This window comes from Protopterus annectens, chromosome 1.part0 (genome assembly GCF_019279795.1).
Source record: "Protopterus annectens isolate FY-2018-M chromosome 1.part0, PAN1.0, whole genome shotgun sequence".
Lineage (NCBI taxonomy): Eukaryota > Metazoa > Chordata > Ceratodontiformes > Protopteridae > Protopterus > Protopterus annectens.
This window is the reverse complement of record NC_056725.1, coordinates 656,694,300-656,713,427: the sequence shown is the minus strand read 5'-3', so window position 1 is coordinate 656,713,427 and position 19,128 is coordinate 656,694,300. Positions and strand designations below refer to the sequence as shown.

General features: G+C 40.6%; 1 protein-coding gene across 1 annotated transcript in view; it reads right to left on the bottom strand.

Annotated features, from left to right (window-relative positions):
• Positions 1 to 19,128, bottom strand: part of TULP4 (TUB like protein 4) — a gene marked incomplete in the record, with an annotated part of 1,525,147 nt that overhangs the window by 582,337 nt on the left and 923,682 nt on the right. The window contains 1 exon segment of the mRNA XM_044061979.1: positions 16,611 to 16,845. Coding sequence (XP_043917914.1) covers positions 16,611 to 16,845 — 235 coding nt within the window.

Below are 19,128 nucleotides of genomic sequence, written 5' to 3'. Positions count from 1 at the left end.
GTGTCTTAGAAGGATAATAAGGAAGTCTGTGTGCTGCCACCTGTTAATGATAAGATGTTGCCATTCTTTGCTTGTGGATGCATCTAGGACTTTAACAAGTGATGACAGAATGGCAAATGGATGATACTTGGACAAGAATACAGAGTTCCTACATTTATACAGTGGAATTATACGAGATTTGTTTTCCAGAATAGAGGAACATACTTTTCTTTTAGTGCTCTATTTATGAATAATACTACAGGTTAACTGACAGAATTGGCAATTAAGTGAAGTGGGTTTGATTTTTTCTAACAGTTTTTTTTTTTTTTATGGCAGTAACAGAGATAATGTGGACGTTATATTTACTACATGCTGTTTTTTTATGTATTTTTGCGACCAATGTGGTTTTGATTTCTTACTGAGATGGATATCTATCAATTAGAAATTAATTTTGCTTGCAATGTTGAAATTTGTTTAAATTATGTAAAGGGCTTGGTTGTTTTCTTGTCATGTTCTGCCATATGCTTAGCTTGATTTCTTAATGTTTTGTAGTCATTTGAGAATAGTCTGTTTTCCATTTTGCTTAGGTAGAATCTCATCTGTTTTTTGCCAGTTCCAGGTCATTCACCAGCAAAGCAAAAATGGATGAAAAACTAATCAGTTTGTTTTAGCTTATGTTTAGTATCAGTAGATAACCATGGTGTAGAGATTTTTTTTATTTTGTGTAATGTTGCTAGGGTATTTTAAAATGACTGATATGACGGAACAAAAAAGTAAGCAGCATCATGTAGGTATACATGAACTCAGTGGTAAGCATCAGATCAACTTCTTGGTTTTAGAGTAGTTCCAAATCATGTAGGCAAAGGTTATGGTCACTGAGAGCATCTGAAAGTGTGCCAGCCACAGATATATTTGGTCAGATGTTAATATCCAGTCCATGATAAAGTGTTAACCTGGAATTTCTGCAACTCTACATGGTTACTGATTGAGGCTGATCAAGGGTGACTGAGTATTTGTATATGGTTTGCATTTGTGAGAATTGTGATTTTGACCAGAATGTGTTGATGTCATCCAATATAATGATGTCCTGTTTAACAGATTTTGTTAATCATACAGACCCTTTAGTCTACTTTCATGTTAAAAATAATAGAGAAGGTAATATTGGATAACTTATTATCAGAACTGGAAATGTTGAGACTTGAAACCATATATCAGCATGCATATGTTGAAAACAGATATTTATTTATTTATTGCATTTGTTGACCGGGAAAGTCCACTGGGCCTGGAGGAGCCCATTTTCAGTGGAGGCCCAGGGAGAAAAGCTCTACATTATTACATACAATCAACAAAATAAAACATTGTAGATACATGAATAAAACAGATGTAGTATAGGTTCATAGGTGCAGTATAGGTTCATAGGTACATAAGCCATGGTGATGCAGCAGTAGCGTTGTTGCCTCACAGCAAGAGGTTCTCCCGTTCGATTCTCAGCTGGAGCGCCTTCTGTGTGGAGTCTGCATGTCCTCCCCGCTGTAGAGTGGTGTTCGAAAGACATGCGTGAATGGGCGTGCCTTCGTTGAAGGTTGGGCGTCGGGCTGGCACCTCAGCATCATAAAAAAATCGACTGCCAATCATTAGCAGACCGGAGTTCCACTGTGGCAACCCCTAACCAGGAAAAGCCAAAAGAAAACAACAAGTATAGGTTCATAGGTAGGTACTAGGCTATCTGCCTGAAGACATTTATAAGCCTAGCCAGAATGTGTTTGCTTTCGCCGCCCCCTTAGATTAGTTCCCTGTGCCTCTGTCCAGCAGGGCCACTGAAGTGATCCCTGGGGTAAACTTTCTGTTTCCCATCCACTCGCCAAGGTTTCTTTTGAAGAGTGTTAATGAGGAGCGCTGCCTAATGTAGACTGGAATCTTGTTCAAAAGCATTGGAAGTCTCTGGGACAGGAATCTATCCCTCCAGCACATCCTATTTATTTTTTTGCGGTGAGGTTTAGATCCCTACACCGTGTGGCTCGAGAGGATAAGCTTTTCTTTAGGTGGAGCATGTCCATCAATTCTGGGTTGGACATGGCCTTGTATGTCAGGCAGAAATCACCTCTGAGTAAGCGGTAAGCAACCAAGTACAGCTGGAGTTTCTTCAGTCAAGATGCATAGGGCATCCGTTTGAGGCCAGTGATCTTGTTGGTGAGGTACTTCTGTGGTCTTTCCAGCTGTTGCAGGTGTCTTGTAAGGTACATCCCAAATAGGGCACTGTACTCTATGATCGGTCTGATGAGTGATGAGTAGAGGGGCACGATGACCTCTTTTGATCTGGATGCGAACCCTTTTGTAATTAGGTGGGCCACGTAGAAGGATTTTCTAACCACTTTGGCAATGTGATTATCAAAGGTGAGATTACTATCTGCTTGGGTCCCCAGATCCCTTATGTCTTCCGTATTTAGGGGACTACCACATATGTGGTAGTTTGTGGGTACTTTGTTTTTTCCAAAGGGGATGACTATGCACTTTTTGGCATTTAGCTTGAGGCTATGATTTTGACACCAGGTATCCATCTCAGTGAGACCCCTTTTGGAGAATATCTGTGTTAGCCGTAGAGAGTCAATTATAGCCCCTAGTTTGCAGTCATCTGCGAACTTTGTCAGCCACAGTCCTCGTGTGCTTGCCTGTACCTCTGAGAAGTAAATGCCGAACAGGAGGGGTCCTAGGACTGAGTCCTGGGGAATGCCACTTGTAACCGGTTTAGAGTCAGACCTAGTTCCTGCAACTCTTACCATGTGAATTCTGTCCGTGAGCCAGTTGGCAACCCATCTCATGACGTAGGGGTTTATGTTCAGGCTGGTGAGCTTGTCTATAATACCTGAGTGGGGAATGGTGTTGAAGGCCTTTGCGAGGTCTAGGTAGGCTGTGTGGACCATCTTTCCCTCGTCTAGAGCCTTGGTAACTGTCTAAAAGAAGTCCACCAGGTGATCTGCCCTTAACAAAGCCAAACTAGGTAGGTTCCCAATGTCTCTATTAATGAAATCCATGATGATGTGCACCATAGCCTTGCAGACCAAGCTAGTCAGGCTTATAGGGCAATAGTTCCCGGGGTCTGTTCTGGCTCCACCTTTGTGGAGTGGAATAACCGTTGCTGTGTGCCACTCTATGGGTATGTAGCCTGTGGAGAGGCTGAGTTTGAACAGTGAGTTTAGGTGAGAGGTTAGTTCGTCTTTGAGCTTGTGTGGAATGCAGCCTGGGACACTGTCCGGTCCCACTGACGCTGTGTTTTTGGCTTTGGAGAGGGCTGTTTGAACCTGAGTGTCTGTGATTTCAGGGACTCTACATTCTTTTGGTATGGTTATGGGCCTTTTTGGGGGTGAAGTTTGCATTGAAACTGTCTGCCAGGATGTTGGCGATATCGGTCGGTTCAGTGTATTTTGTGCCATTCTGCACCAACTCTGAGAAGATCTGAGCATTGCCACTTAGATTCTTGACATAGCTAAAGAATGCCTTGTGGTTATCGTTGGAGTCCTTGGCAATTTTTCTTTCGAAGTTCGCCTTAGATGATTTTATGAGGGATTGTAGTTTCTTGCTGATACTGATCAGAGATGTCTTCTCTTCTTGGGATTTTACTCTTTTCTGTACTAGTTTCCTCCTTCTATTGTATAGCTTGTTTATGGCAGGGGTCCACCAGACTGGTTTCCTTTTCTTGGAAGAGTGAGTCTTGGTTTTGCTTTGGATGGCACAATCCATGCATTCTTGTAGGTGCCTGTAGAATGCATTAGTAAAGGATTTTGCAGCTTGGACAGTGTTATCCTTCAGCATGGGGGCTTTGAAACTTTCCACCTCAGTCTTAAATAAAGTGAAGTTTGCTTTCGAAAAGTTTTTCACTGTGGTTTCCTTGTCTGGGGGTGGGGGTGGAATGTGTATATCCAAACTGATTTGTTTATGGTCAGATCTAACCAGCGAGGGGTTGAACTCCAGTGAGGAACACCGGTCACCCATGTTGGTGATGACCAGGTCTAATATGTTGTCACCTCTAGTGGGAGTGTTAACCAGTTGAACCAGGGCATTTGAGTTTATAAATTCTAGGAAATGTTGAGCAAGGGAGTTAGTACTTGAGTAGTTCTCCCAGTTAATGTTTGGGTAATTGAAATCACCCAATATTAAGGTGTTTGGTAGGACCTTTATATTTCCCAGTGGTTCCAGAAATGTGGAATGGGGGTCCTGGGACATGCTGGGTGATCTGTAGCAAGCTACAATTTGAATTGCAGTTTTGCCCGTTGTTACTTGCACATGGATGATCTCTGAACCATCGTGCTGTACCACTAACCTGGAGGTGTGGGTATCCTTGATGAATATGGATATGCCCCCGCCTTTTGTATTTCGATTCGGGTTCTGTGGCCGAAATGTATGGCATGAGTTGTAGCCTGGTAGTGCTGGGGTGCTCTCTAGAGCCTTAAACCAAGTTTCTGTTACTACATATATATCGATTTTCTTCACACTGAGGAGTGCCTTGAGTGCATGCATTTTGAGGTTTAGACTTCTGGCACTGAGTAGCATTATCGTCAGTTTTTTGTTACTTGTGCTATTTACGGCGGTGGGTTTGTCTTTTGAGCCTTGCTAAAAAAGGCACTATGGGGGCGGCAAGAGCCTTGGCCAGTATTCGAAAGCCTAAGGGTGACAGGTGCAAGCCATTTCTAGCGAAGCAGCATGGCTTGTTGAGCATGCCACCCCAGGCAGACAGACACTGGCTCCCCTTTGAATGACACTAGAAACTTAGCCAATTGTTGAAATCGAGATTTGTTCTTTATACCGCGGTCATTCTTTGGTGAGGGCAGGATGCTACTGAGGGTCAGTCATACCAGCCTGGGCTACATGATCAGAGAGCTCTTCCATGTCTCTTTTCATGTAGTCCAGGGAAGTACAGCTCAGGTCATTCACACCAACATGGACAATGACAGATTCATATTTGTACTTGTTCTGGAGTGACCTGAGTGCTTGTGTTATGCGGCGGATCCTGGTACCAGACAGGCAGCTAATAGTAACCTTCTCCTTATTCAGCCTGGTGAGTGGGACATCAGTGTGCCTGACTATAGAGTCACCTATTACTAGTATGTTGGGTATGTTATTTTGCCTTAAGGGCTGTGATTGCATGGCACACTGGTTTTGTGAAGTATGTGTTTCATGGTTTGTGTTGGGGGGTGGGGTGGAGGTTGCTTGGATGTTTGCTTTGGAGGTCTCTGTTGCTTTTGCAAATTTTTATTTAGAGCCTCCAAGTATGTTTTCATGTACTTATGTGTGTTTTTTGCCGGTGCTGGTTTAATGAGTCTATGTGACACTGGTGGTGTGATGCATGTATTTCCCTTCTCTTCTTGACCGTCTGATCCAGTCTTGGGTTAAGAGAGGTTGGCCTCCAGTTTGGCTGTATAATTGCATCTCTCGCACATATTAGTGTTTGGTAGTAGGAGGAGAGGGCTGTCTGTGTACATGAGGCAGTTGTAACATTGCCTCAAAATGCCCAGACTCACCAGATGGACTGAAGAGTACACCTGAAACTGCCCTTTGGACATGCCTGGATAGGTGCAATGAACTGTTTTACTGGATGGCTGGTAAGGTCGAATAGAGAGCCTTGTCCTTCTGTACAGTACAGGAGGGTCTAGTGCTAGGGTTTATAAGTGCTTGCTATGAGTTTTAAGCAAGTGTCGGGCTGAGAAATGAATGGCTTGAGTACTTACGTTGAAAGATTGTCTAGTTTCAAGGGAAAAATTGAAGAGGAGACTTTGTGGAGCCGGGAATAATTTTACCCTAGCTAACCGGCGCTGCCCGGCGAGCTAAACCAGGCAAATGCGGTATTTATAGCATGGAAATGAAAGAGATAGAAATTAGCCCAAAATGGATAATAAACTACTAATTTCTGGGCTGAAACCACTCCTCCAGGGACAGAAAGGCTGCTCAAAGCTCCCCTCTCTCACAGGTGAACAGAGAAACTTCCTTCTATCCAAGTAAGGTATGAGCAAACCCAGAGATTTGTAACACAGCCCTGAATTCAGCACCAACCTGAAAACTGGACTATACTAGCTTAGAAAGGCAGGAAACGTTTATTTTTTGTTGTTTTGTTTTTTTCTGAAAATAAAGCAGATACAATAAAAAAAAACACTTTAAATGCACATAAAAGGATACTTATTGTTATATATCGCAGATCAGAGTTGTAGTCAATGCCCCTAATAATAAAGTAGGAAGAAACACAAATACAGTAAAAGCAGATGAATAAAATGTAATATTTTTTATATATAAAACAATACAAAATGAGCAAACTGATTTAAACAAGTTACCCAATTAACCAGAAAAAAAAGCTCAAAACTGAGCCCTGTTCCAGCAGTCTTCAATCAGACAAGTTCTAACTGCACATTCCTGCTACTAGGGTGCAGGGGAACCTTCTCCAAAAAAAGATGGCCTGGATCAGTGCTCAAGTTATACAAACAAAGCTAGATTCAGCAGGCCTGAATCTGGTCTATGCTACAGCAACAAGGCATACCAATTTCAGAAAGAAACTGTTCAAATAAGCAGGCACAATAAGCCTATGACCAGAAATTCCCAGCTCAGAAGGGCAGAATCCAGCCTCTCCTCCCAAAAGAGTGCAGACCACAAACCCTCTTAATGTAGAATAACTGGCCTGAAGCCCAAGTGCTTAAGCCAGAAATAATACACTTTTAGAATAGCAGACACTGGGCCTTCAATCAGCAATTCCCAGCTTAGAAGGATGTAAGCTACCTGTCCTGCCACAACAGTGCAGACCACAAACCTTCTTGATGTAAAACAACCTGTATGAAACCCAAGTGCTTAAACCAAAAGACTTAGAACAACAGTTACAATTTAATCAGGCTACTACCAAGCAGTAATAAATGCAGCAGAATAAATAAAATTGAGTACTTTTAAGAAAAGCAAAATAAAGTAGGAGGAAACACAAATACAGTAAAAGCAGATGAATAAAGTGCATTTTTTTATTTTTATTTATTTATTGTATGTGCTATACAATTTGCTATATACAATTAGAACAATTGTTGATATATAAAAATGTACAAACAGTAGAAAGGATAAGACAATTGGCATAGATGACATTCCAATAATACCTAGAAAAGACAATTTTTTTAAGTGGCAGGATAAATGGAAACAGAAGTATGAAAGTCAGAATAGAAAAAAAAGTCACTTAGTATATGTGAGTAGAGAAAGACAATAGTATCTACATGTGAGTGAGTAGGATTCAAAGTAGAGGGGTGTAGATTACAGGGTGAAGCCGGTGAGCAGACTGTATCTGGATGAAAAGCTGGAGAGGAGGGGTGAGAAGGTACAGAGGAAACAGTGGGAGAGATCAGAGAATAGAAACAGGGAGGTTCCATAGTGGGAACTTAGGTGTTGGGATTTTTTATTGGGGTGCAGGAGCATTGCCAGTTAGACACTAAATGTAATTTTAGGGATTTTTTAAAAGAAGCAGACTAACAGGTTGATCTGAGAGGAGGAGGAAGATTGTTCCATAAGTTTGAGACAGCATGGGAGTACAGCACTTGGCCAGCTGACAGTTTGGGTTTCTCTATAGACAGCAACATTTTGTCTTCTGACCTGAGGTGGCGATTGTGCTGGTACTTGGTCAGTATGGATGACAGCGAAGGGCAATGTTCAGGTTTGGTACATTATTTTGTGGACTGTGGTTAGTTGAAGGTAAGTAAGATGATGGTGGGATTCCAGCCAGTTTAGTTTATGCAATGAGGAGCAGTGGTGGGTACAGTATTTAGAGTTTGCAGCAAATTTGGCAATTTTATTGTAACAGGGATCAAGCTTACTTTTTAGGTAGATTGTAGGTTGGTAAGGATGGGAGCACCATAAAGCAGGCTAGGAAGTAGGAAGGATGAGTCTTGGGCCTTTTTGGCAGTGAGACTGAGGAAATAGTTATGTCGATATAGGGCACCTAGCTTTTGATGGGTTTTTTTACACTGCTTTGGATATGAAGGTCAGAGGTTAGTTTGTCATCGATTATGACACCTAGCAGTTTGGTACTAGGGACGATTTCTAGGATGGTGTTGTTACATGAAGTAATTGTAAAGAGATTTATCAATGGGGGTAGTTTTTGTGGCAGCAAGTAAAAGTTTTGTTTTGTTGGGGTTAAGGGCGAGTTGATTCTGGGACATCTATTGCTCAGTAGATGTGAAGCTTCTTGGGTAAGTTGCTGTAATTTGGTGAGAGATTTTGAGGAGGAGATGATAGTTGAATCATCAGCATATTGGATGACAGAGCTATGAGTAAGGGTTTGATGAAAGTTGTTGACAAATATACTAAAGAGGAGGGGATCAAGAATTGATCCTTGGAGAACACCTGTATTGGCAGTGATGAAAGGGGAGGAAGAATTTTGCCATTTAGAGGACTGCTGCCAGTTTTTGAGGTAGTTTGTAAACCATTGTAGGGTGGGGGGAGAAAGATTAAGGTTGGAGAGTTTGCTGAGTAGTAGGGAGTGAGAAATGGTGTCAAATGCCTTTGATAGATCGAGAAAGAGAGCTGAAATTAAGGAGCCAAAGTCACAGGCTCTATTTACTGTGTCTAAGAAGGGGATGAGGGCAGTGTTGGTGCTATGTCCCGGCCTGAAGCCATGCTGAGTGGGAGACAGCAGTTGGTATTTAACTAGATGATTTATGAGCTGTGTGTGGATACACTTCTCTAATATATTAGAGATAGGGGAAAGAATGGCAATAGGACGGAAGTTTGAGATGTCAGAGTTGTTGCTGCCTTTGTGTAGAGGAATGACAAATTATTTTTTCCAGATATCTGGTATGCAGGACTCTTGAATGGACCTGTTAAGAAGTATGCTAATAGGGTAAGCTATGGAAGGGGCTGCTAGTTGGAGATATTCTGCAGGTAGATTATTAGGAGCGTTTGTACAAGGTTTTAGATTAGAAAGTAGTTTTTGGATGGTGGATGTGGTAATGAGTGATAATGAGAAGATGGGTATGGAATTTGAAGTATTATGGGCTGATGGTGGGCCCAATGTGTCAGGGTTGATGGGTGGGAAGATAGTAGTTAGATTGATGATGATGTCAAAGTATGTATTGAAGAGTGAGGCTAATTCAGAGGGGATTTTATCTGGGTTTGGGCATGCATGGGGTGTTGTTAGAACCTGGGTGGAGTAAGGAATTAATTGCTCCCCAGAAATTTTTGGGATTTTGTTTGTGCTGATTATGAATAGATTGTATGTACTCTTTTGTTTTTGACCACTAAACATTTAGCCTGATTACAAAGCTGTTTGTATTGCATTAGGTTGGAAGGAGTTTTGTTTTTTTGCCAGGTTTTCCATGCTTTGTCCCTAGAGGACATAACTTGCTTTGTGGCCTTTGTCAGCCAGCAGGCATGTTTGGATTTGTTTCTCTTTATTCTTAGGAGGGGCAGGAGAGTTTTGGGTTCAGAGGAATGTGGAATTAAAGAATTCAACAGCATTGCTAGGTGGAAGGATTTTAAGTGGGTTGCAATTTGTATTCTGCAGGATGTCACCGAGGGTGTTTTGGGTGGTAATAGCACAATATAATAGTTATGAATGAAAAATTGTGCAGTGATGTAATTTATATAGATTTAACTTCAGCATTTGATAGAGTCATTCAAAAAACACTGATCAATACATTTAAATAACTAGGTGTTGATGTACTCTTGATAAGACGGATAGCTGCATGGCTTACAAATAGGACATGGCAAGTATTATATAGTAACTGGACAGGTGAAATTCTTGGTTACAGTCAGGGTGCCCCACAGGGCTCTGTCCTAGGCCCTTGTATCACTTAGCTTTACCTTTTTCATCTGAGGTGTTCTACAGTCTGTATGCAGATGACTTGAAATTGGGTAAACTGATTGTGTGCGTTACAAATAGGGTATATGTCTGAAAAAGAACTTTACTAAACTGACGATTTGGCACGGGAGAATAATATGCTGATAAACACAAAAAATTAAGCATATGAGATTTGGGAGACAGACTGAAAGATAAATATTTAATACAATACACAGTGATTGAAAATGTAGATTCATTTAAGGACCTGAGTACATGGGATCCAGCTTTGAGTTTTTCTAGTCATATCAACCAGCTGGTTAATGACAGTTAACTGTAGGTTACATAAAAAAGTTATAAAGTCTATGAATTCTTTAATGATGAAGTCATTGTAAGTTAGTTATGTTGGACACAAACTTGAGTTTTGTTTGTCTTTCGGCTTTTCCTGGTTAGGGGTCACCACAGCGGAACTCCAGTCCGCTAATGATTGGCAGTAGATTTTCATGAACGCCGAGGTGCCAGCTCGATGTTCAACCTTAAATGAAGGCACGCCCATTTACTCATCTCTTTCGAATGCCCATCCAACCGCATATGGAATAATATTATGGAAACCTTGTAAGCAAACAAGACTAAATATCTGAACTTGTACAGTGTGTGGCTCATATAGATATTTATTCCATCACCTCTGTAAATGGAGTTATCAAAAAGTAGTAGAGAATCATCAGACAGCCTATATAGATGATTCTAGAGAAATGAGAAGTGTACTAACTGGGTCTCTGAGAGAGCAGCCAATGGAACAGACTATCAAATTACATTAAAGCAAGCTCTACTTTAGAGATTTTTTAAAAACAGCCTGGACACTTGCTATGGGAACAACTGTTTTGGTATATTGGCAGGTCTTCAGTACAGCTCTTCTGAGTGTGTACTTTTAACTCCCAGTGGATGCGGCTTAAGCTGTCAAAAAATGAAGTTATCACCTTACAGTTCAAACAAATATGCGTATCTCTGGAAATATACGTGTTACAAGAAAACTGCAAATGGCAAACATTTCAGGATAAATTAATCTTTACATTAGTGTCATTCATTCAGTTCAATGCTTTAAACTGAATTTTATAAGCCAAAATAAAGGCAGTGAATATTAATTTTGTAATGTTGTATAAACAGCTTATGATATCTCAGTAACCATTCAAGCATGACAGTTACTGCCAGCAGGATTTTATTCATATATCTGGGAGCTTGCATATAAGGCTATGCAGTTCTGTCTGTGTTACCTGAATGTTGAGTTATTCTGGGAAATACAATTATTATTACAATACAAATAAACACTATACAAATAATATTCGGTATTTTTCTGATAAACCCCTACCACTTTGCCCTGCCGAGTTTTTCCGATATTTCTTTGCCAGTTTGGATTGCCTTTTTTCATACAGCAGTGACAAAGATGATCTAAAAAGAAATACTCAAAGAAAGTATTCATCTGTATTTCACGTTTAATGTATGTAACACATTTAATCAATGGAACAGGGATCAGAGCAGTAGTTAATAAACATTGCACTGTCCAAAGCAATTACTGTAACACTAAGCTGTAGGCATAAAACAAACAATGGCATTTAGCATAGCAAAGAACATATCTCCTTTGGCATGCATGCATGTGACGCCACATGAATTCAATTAAATAAAACTGTAAATGTTGCCGCGCAGTGCCTCTTTGATGTTTATTGTGCTACTTTGCAGTACCCCAGAAGTGCTCAACACTTTGGGTATGACACCCAGTGTCCGGATCAACGAAATGATAGGAATGATTGATGGTGAAATACTGGTATCTGGCAGCTTCCAACTCCTCAGATTTATATCCAGCAGTCAGAGAATATAATACTTCCATCCACTACATTCTCCTGTATTGTGGACAGTAACGTTTGTGCGGATTGGTTGGGAACTGCAACAAGGAAACATTATTAGTTTCCCGACACACACTTCCAAATACCCATTGTGGGGGCAGAACTCGACCTACGTTATGTTTCCTTCTGGGGAATAAGCTTTCATCAATCTCCACAACTCTTTTGGGGCTACTGATTTTAACGTTCATACAAGATAACAAGGAATAGGCACATACCTCTCTGAGGTAATTATTCCAATCAACCGTTGTGTTGTGATTGAGATGAAGCTGTACTTGGCAAAACTCAATAGATGTCAACTCAAGACACCATAAGTAAATGAACTGTACAGCAGTCACGAAAGGGATGCGGGATCCAGAAAACCATGTCTGTGTTCGGACACCTTTTTCTTCACAGCATGAACGAAGGCTGCATAGCCATTTGAGGTTGGAGTTGCATTTTAATTTCATGAGGTGGTTATTGGAACACAATCTTTGTTTGTGAAGAATACCTCTTTCTTGAAGAAATCTGATAGCTGCTTCTTCATCTCTTGGCAAATCCCAAAGTGCAACATCTATCGCAGTCATAACATTCACAGCTATGATTACATGACAGAAAATCACAACTATGATTGCATGACACACGTGCTTAATGGTTCTAAACACAATTATAAACAGGAACCCAAAAAAAAGTGGGAACTGCGTGAAATATGCCAAAATAAAACCAGCGGCAAGTGGTAGGGGTTTAATGGTGGACTTGAGCTATTTATTTCCTTAGTGGGAATGTAAGAAGTCCAAGTTGACCTACAACTTACCAGTTCTTGGGCTGGGTGTTGGAGTGCAGCGGTGTACTTAGGGTTCTGGAGACAAGCTCCGAGGGACCTCGCAGTACATTCTCAGGTGTTCCATTCACTATGACTGTACAGGTGTGCCACAATGACACTACAGTACTTTACATAAAAGGTAACTTGTTTCTTACACGTAAAGCTTTACTTAGTACAAACAAACATCTTTTATACACATTGCTACTGAAGTTAAGTCAAGTGTTCCCAGGTTTATTTTAGTCAATCTCTTTCAGAATAAATATCAACAGCATCCACCCACTTAGACTACGTTTCATCTTACAAGTGAACGGTGTAAGTAAAATCCGCTACTGAAATACTGCCAAAACACAGCAGCAACAAGTGGTAGCGGTTTAATGTAAAAGTATCTAATATTCAATATCTCTTAAACAAAGGTCAAGTATCAATATAATTGTGTTTGCCATCATGTATACTTTAAGATGAAATCTTCTGATACCTGGTATGTAGCATGGTTTTGGAGTTATGAATGCAAATATGAGCAATAAATATTTGATACCTAGAGGCGTCAGTAGGAGGTAATGGCAGAAATGCCTGGAGGCACACTCGGCTGTAATGAGTTTTAATGCCTGTGCTTGAAATACTTGCATGCACGTATACAAGTAATCATGCAAGAACGTCTTCAAATGTTTTGATGTCTTGTTCTGTGTTGTTTGAAGAAATATAAACTATGGCAGAATGCAGTATTTTATGTTTATTGAGTGCTATATTAACTAGGAGTAGTTCCGCCGATGGCCTGAGCTCCTGAACAGAAAAGGCAATGGGTGAATAAAATACTTTCCAAACAGGTCCAATGCCCAAGAATCCTGGGAGGTGGGTGAATCCAAGGGCTACACTCTTGAGGGTAGCAGCCACTACACCACAGTTGGGTAAAGGTTAGTAGAGAACAGTAAGGAAGGAAATAAGACCTTCAGTTATGCAGGAAAGACGAGAAAGGCAGACAGGGAAACTGCTGAATTAACATGAGAAGGGAAGAAATAAAAGGAAACCAGGCATCAGGCGACAGTTCACAATGACAACTTCAACATCAGCATTCCCAAGGAAGGAATAAAGGATACTAATCCGGAACATCAGGAAAGGTGATGAAGAGATCATATCAAAAGGAGTTAGAGAGGCATTACAGGCACTGAAAAAGGTAACAGACAGGGATCAGATGGGATACCACCTAGGATCCTAAGCATGACTACTGATGTATCAGTCTTTTGACAGACCTCTTTCAAAAGGTCCCATAGGCAGGGTATGGGCTTACAAGAGTGGAGACGAGCAGTGGCACTGCCAACATACAAAGTTAGAACGGACATCACCCAAAGAGATACAGACTAGTGAAGCAGACTTCAGCAGTCATCAAATCCAAAGAATCTGTCCTGAGGTCACAAAAAGGACTGCTCAGTCAGTTCCAACAATCGTTACATAATGGGCAGTTTCTGCACATGAACCCAATCCAGTTACATGACTAGTTTAACAAAGAAGAGAACAGTGGCAAACCCATGGGTGCAAATTATTTGGGCTTTAACAAACTATGTCAGTCTCATACTACAGTCTCCTTAAAAATAAGAAAGGACATAAGACTCCATGTGAAAAGTGAGTAAACTGTCTAAATGGGTACAGAAATCATTACAAGACATGGAAGAGGGGGCTGTAGTTAGATGTAAGCTCTGAGAAAGGAAAACGGTAACAAGTATCTGCAAAGTAGTTTGTCAAGCCGTATTTAGTGTGTTCATCTCTCGCTTCACCCAAGACATGAAGAACTGCCTCCATCATTGTTGATGACAGCAAAGTTGGGGAGATATTAGATGAGGCAAAAGCTTGGAGGGGATCTGAAAATACTGGAAACATTCTAAGAGATGATGACTTCATCTGAAACCTTCTATGTGCTGCTGTACCAAAGCAATAACTACATACAGGTTTGTTAGGAAGTTGTTAGTCAACTCTGGGTGACTTGTTATAAGGACATAAGCACTAGGCTCAGTGTAAGTTGCAAACAGCAACAGCAAACTAAATGTTTGAATGCACAGCTACTGAGGTCAAACGAATGGATGAATGGCAACACCCCGCTCTGTTGTGACGTTAAGGCCACTATTTTGGTAAAGCATACACACTTACGGGTGTCATATGGGAAGGAGAAGGTTACTCTGTTAAAGTGTGAAGAGCGTTAATAAAACAGTGACAGGAACAGAGGGAATTATGTTTAAGGAAAGGGTTAAGGGTCTGAAATACTTTACTGCAGAAAAGGACAGAGAGGAGGAATGTGAATTTAAAAAGGTACATGGACAGAATTACACAAGATATGAAGAACAGGGCTGGGAGGAGGCAGCATGATCCTCAGGGTCAAGGGAAACACAATGTAACCTGTATCACTGGGACAGCATTAAACGAATTGAAATAACTGATGGTAGAGACTATCACTGCTAATGGCTACTGTAGACAAGAGCTTTTAAAAAAGCTAGGTATTCCCGGAGAGTTGATGGAAGCAGGGTAAGCTACCTGCAACACTCGGGCAGAATACATATAATTAGTTTTGCATCAGATTCCTTATGTCATGTAACCCACTGCAGACTTTAACATGCCCGTTTCCACTGGTATATATTCACATTTATTAGGAAGTTTATATTCATTATTGTTCAAGTAAATAAACCATGTAACTTGCAAGGACAGTAGACACATGAACTGCTTACTCAGCTGCAGGATACTTGTGGACTGAAAGCAAAAGGTGAAAGTGAAAAATAAACCAACAAATTGCTCTTGTCATATTAAACAGCAGCAGCAGCATAGGTTTGCTGGGGAAAACACAGTATTTACAAATACATTAAAAGAGTTTGGGACTACTACAACCCTGTGAAGCTCACATGCTTAGACTATAATTTGTCTATCTCAATAAGAGTAGCCACAGACAGAGATCATCAACTGAATATAGGTATCAACAATGACAATATAACTCCCTCCACTGAAAATTTAGGCTCCAATGCCCAATGACCATCAAGCCTCCCCCAGTTGGACTTAGGCCATTCATTTCCCCATATTAGGGATATAACTAGTACAAGCCATCTTGGGAGGTATTATACATGTAGCCATGATAATTGTTTTTGACCTCCCTGGCATAATAAGTGTGGTGTGTGTGTTTCTACAGGTCCAAACTCCATCCTCTGGTGGTTGACATATCAACACAGGGATCTCTTATACCCCTCTCTCTGTGTGTGCACAATCCTTCATATGGTGATAAGGGCTACTATCATCAGCTTGGGAATACCAAGCCCAAGTCCCCTCACACTCTAGGTTTGCTGTCTGCCAGCACCCAAAATAGTACTCGGACTTGGATCATGTGGATCGCAGACAGGGCTTTGCCCTCCGTGCCTGAGACCTGAGGAAAGGACAACATTAATGCAAGGTGCACATCCCACCTGAACAGACAACAAAACTAGGCACACACACCTGTAGGCACCTGTACTAATCAAGCCACTGCTCAAAAGAGAGAAGAAAAAAAATTTAAAAAACAGGTGACTCAACAATACCAAAGGTTAATGTGCAAAAAAAGGTCATAAGGCTAGTTACGTGAGGGCTGGGAATGTTAGGAACAGTATTCCTTTTTTTCTAGTCAGAGAATGTCTGTAGAAAACTTGAAGGTGGATTACTAAAGGAATACATTGACTAAACAGGAGGAGAAGAGTTCAGTAGAGCAGCTTTGTACCCATGTTTCCATATGTTCTTATACTGAGAAAAATATAAGAAAGAGGAAAACACTAAGAAAGTAGCATCCACACTCAGTGGCCATTTCTGGATTTAGAAGTGGCACTTTCTCTTCAGCTTTTGTTATAGTTGAGGCAGTGGCTTTAAGGAAAATCAGGAAAAGATTCTTGATAAAAACATGGTAATTGCACAGGCTGAGACCCTGTATGTCTCACTTGTCAAGTAAATGAAGACGTGCAGGGAAACACTCTCCTTTAGAATTCTTCAGAATTTAATTTCAGAGTTCTTTAGAAGCCTTGCATGTTGGACAGTCCACTACTTTTTGGTCTCCCACAAATAAATGGCGATCTTTTTTGAAGGCACTTTACATACATCTTGTTATAATGGCAGCTACAAGAAAACAAAAACCACAAAAAAAAATTCCTACCTGACTTTCCATCTGTTCTGGGATCCATTATAACGAATTCTGGACGTAATTTACTTATTCTGCGCCCTTTCAGTATTGGAACCAGTCCTCCCAAATATTCCAAGTAGAGGGTATAGCAAGGACCCCCAACTTCCGGGTCATCTTCAGTCCGTTTCATAGTACAGTGCAATCTTTCATTCCCTGATGTTGGATAGCTTACAAAATCTCGCATGTTGTTGGGATCAGGGATAGGAGGCTACAAGAAGATAAACATAGCATAACATTTTTACTTACACAACCCAAGTATGATTAGCCATTTTAAAACTGTAACTTGATTAAGTTGAGAAAATCAACTGCATATTTGTTTTAGACCATCATAAATCTGTACTTGTACTATCTTCTTCTTTTGTATGTGATTTTAACAATTCTGGTTTTAGTTTATATATATATATATATATATATATATATATATATATATATATATATATATATATATATATTTGACACAGTAAAAAGAATGAGGCTTTTATCATTACTCCCAGATGGTTTCTTGACTTGCTTGAGTTGTATACACTTGAGTGCACTGGCTCAATGTATTTTTCATTGCCACTTACCACAGCAATGTATTTATGTGTGAAATTTATCACATTTTAAAAAAAAGTCACTCTTTCTTTGAGATGAACTGACCTTGGAGTGAGAATATATAAGGCAGAGGAGTGTGGAGGTGCAGGAGTGCTTGCCTACTGCAAAAAAAAACAGTTAAGTTTTGGAGTATTTGCACAAATTCTGATGCACCTTGAATACACTGGTTTTTAGTCTAAGTGTACTGTGTGCAGAAATGTATGAGCATGTACAGTGTTTACAGCTTGTGCATTTTAAATGCTAAAGAAAAATTTTCTCAGCTCTTTCTTTATAAGACTGATTATTAACTTCATTTACTTGTGACTCCACTGGCTTGGTTATAAATGGAGTGTTTTATTCCTGACTACTTTGTCTGCCACACTACTGACGTACTTAACTCAGTTGTGGCTACATCTGAAATGATATGCAGCAGACAGCACTTTGGGATAAGGCACTCTCCAGCCTCATGCAACAGTTACAGTTATCTGTAATCCACTGCCCATCCAGTCTCTACTCATTAACTGTTCTATAAAAGAAGCCACTTTACCCATTCTGGAAATCCTTTTACATTATCCCCCTTCACAAAGGAGGTAACTCCAATGACCCCTCCAATTACCAACCAATTGCCATACTCCCCCCCCCACTATCCAAAATACTAGAAAAGTGTATTCACAACCAAATACTTAACTTCCTCCTCCAAAATAACCTCCTCTCCCCTACCCAACACAGCTTCCAACCTCACCACAGCACCTCTACAGCCCTTTTATCCATCACCCACACACCACTGCCAAAGCTAGGAACAGCAATAACTTGAGTCTCCTGTTTGTTTCTTGACTTATCTAAGGCATTTGATATGGTATCACATTCCAAACTTCTGACTAAACTGGCTAACCTCAACCTATCTAGCTCAGCTTTCTCATGGTTCTACAGTTACCTCATTGATAGACTTCAATCACTAAAATGGCAATCCTCCTTCTCTCCTTTCTTACCTATACACAGTGGCATACCTCAGGGTTCCATTCTTGGACTCCTGCTCTTTAACATCTTTATCAATGACCTCCAGTCCTCCACCTCCCTCTCGAGCTTCATTCAGTATGCCGACTCCACCCTTATCACATCCGCTAACTCTATCACACTTTTTCAAACACACAATCAATCCTTCCATCTTGTAGAAAATTGGCTAAAAAACAATCAGCTTATCCTTAACCTCAAAAAAACAAAGCTACTTCTCTTTCTCCCAAAAAAACAATGACCACCTCAAGGCAAACTTCTCCATCTCCTCTCTAAATAACACGATAATTAACGTAGACGCTCACACAACATTACTAGGAATGACTACTGATGACCACTTTACACATTCACCATGCAATAAAAAAACTAATCAAAAACTAGGCTTGTTATACACAACTCAAAATTCCTCTCTGTAGAATCTAGACAATCCCTTGCCCAAGCCTACCTCCTTCCTAGCCTCCTCTATGGTTCACCAGTCCTCACCATTCTTCAATCCTGTTTACACTCTAGACTTGAGCAGACCTACAATAAAACTGTCAAATTTGCAGCCACCCTTCCCAACCCACCACTGCTTAGCCCTCCACAAGCTACAATGGCTTGAATTCTCCCATCTTATAAAACTGTCCCAGCTACATCTAACCCACCACATACTTAACAAACCCATTTCCTGCTCCTCCTCACAAATCTAGTCTTATACTATTCAACCTTACGCACCCCCCCCTGCAGCTCTGAAAAACATCTCCTAGAAACATATAGACCTAAACTGAACATAGCCAATCTCCTATACAAATTTGCTATTACAAAAATCTGGAACAGCCTACCCTCTAACCTTCAAGCAACAAGCTTCAAAAAAGAACTAGAAGTATTCTTCCAAACTAACTGGATCTGCCCATGCCAGGATCCCACC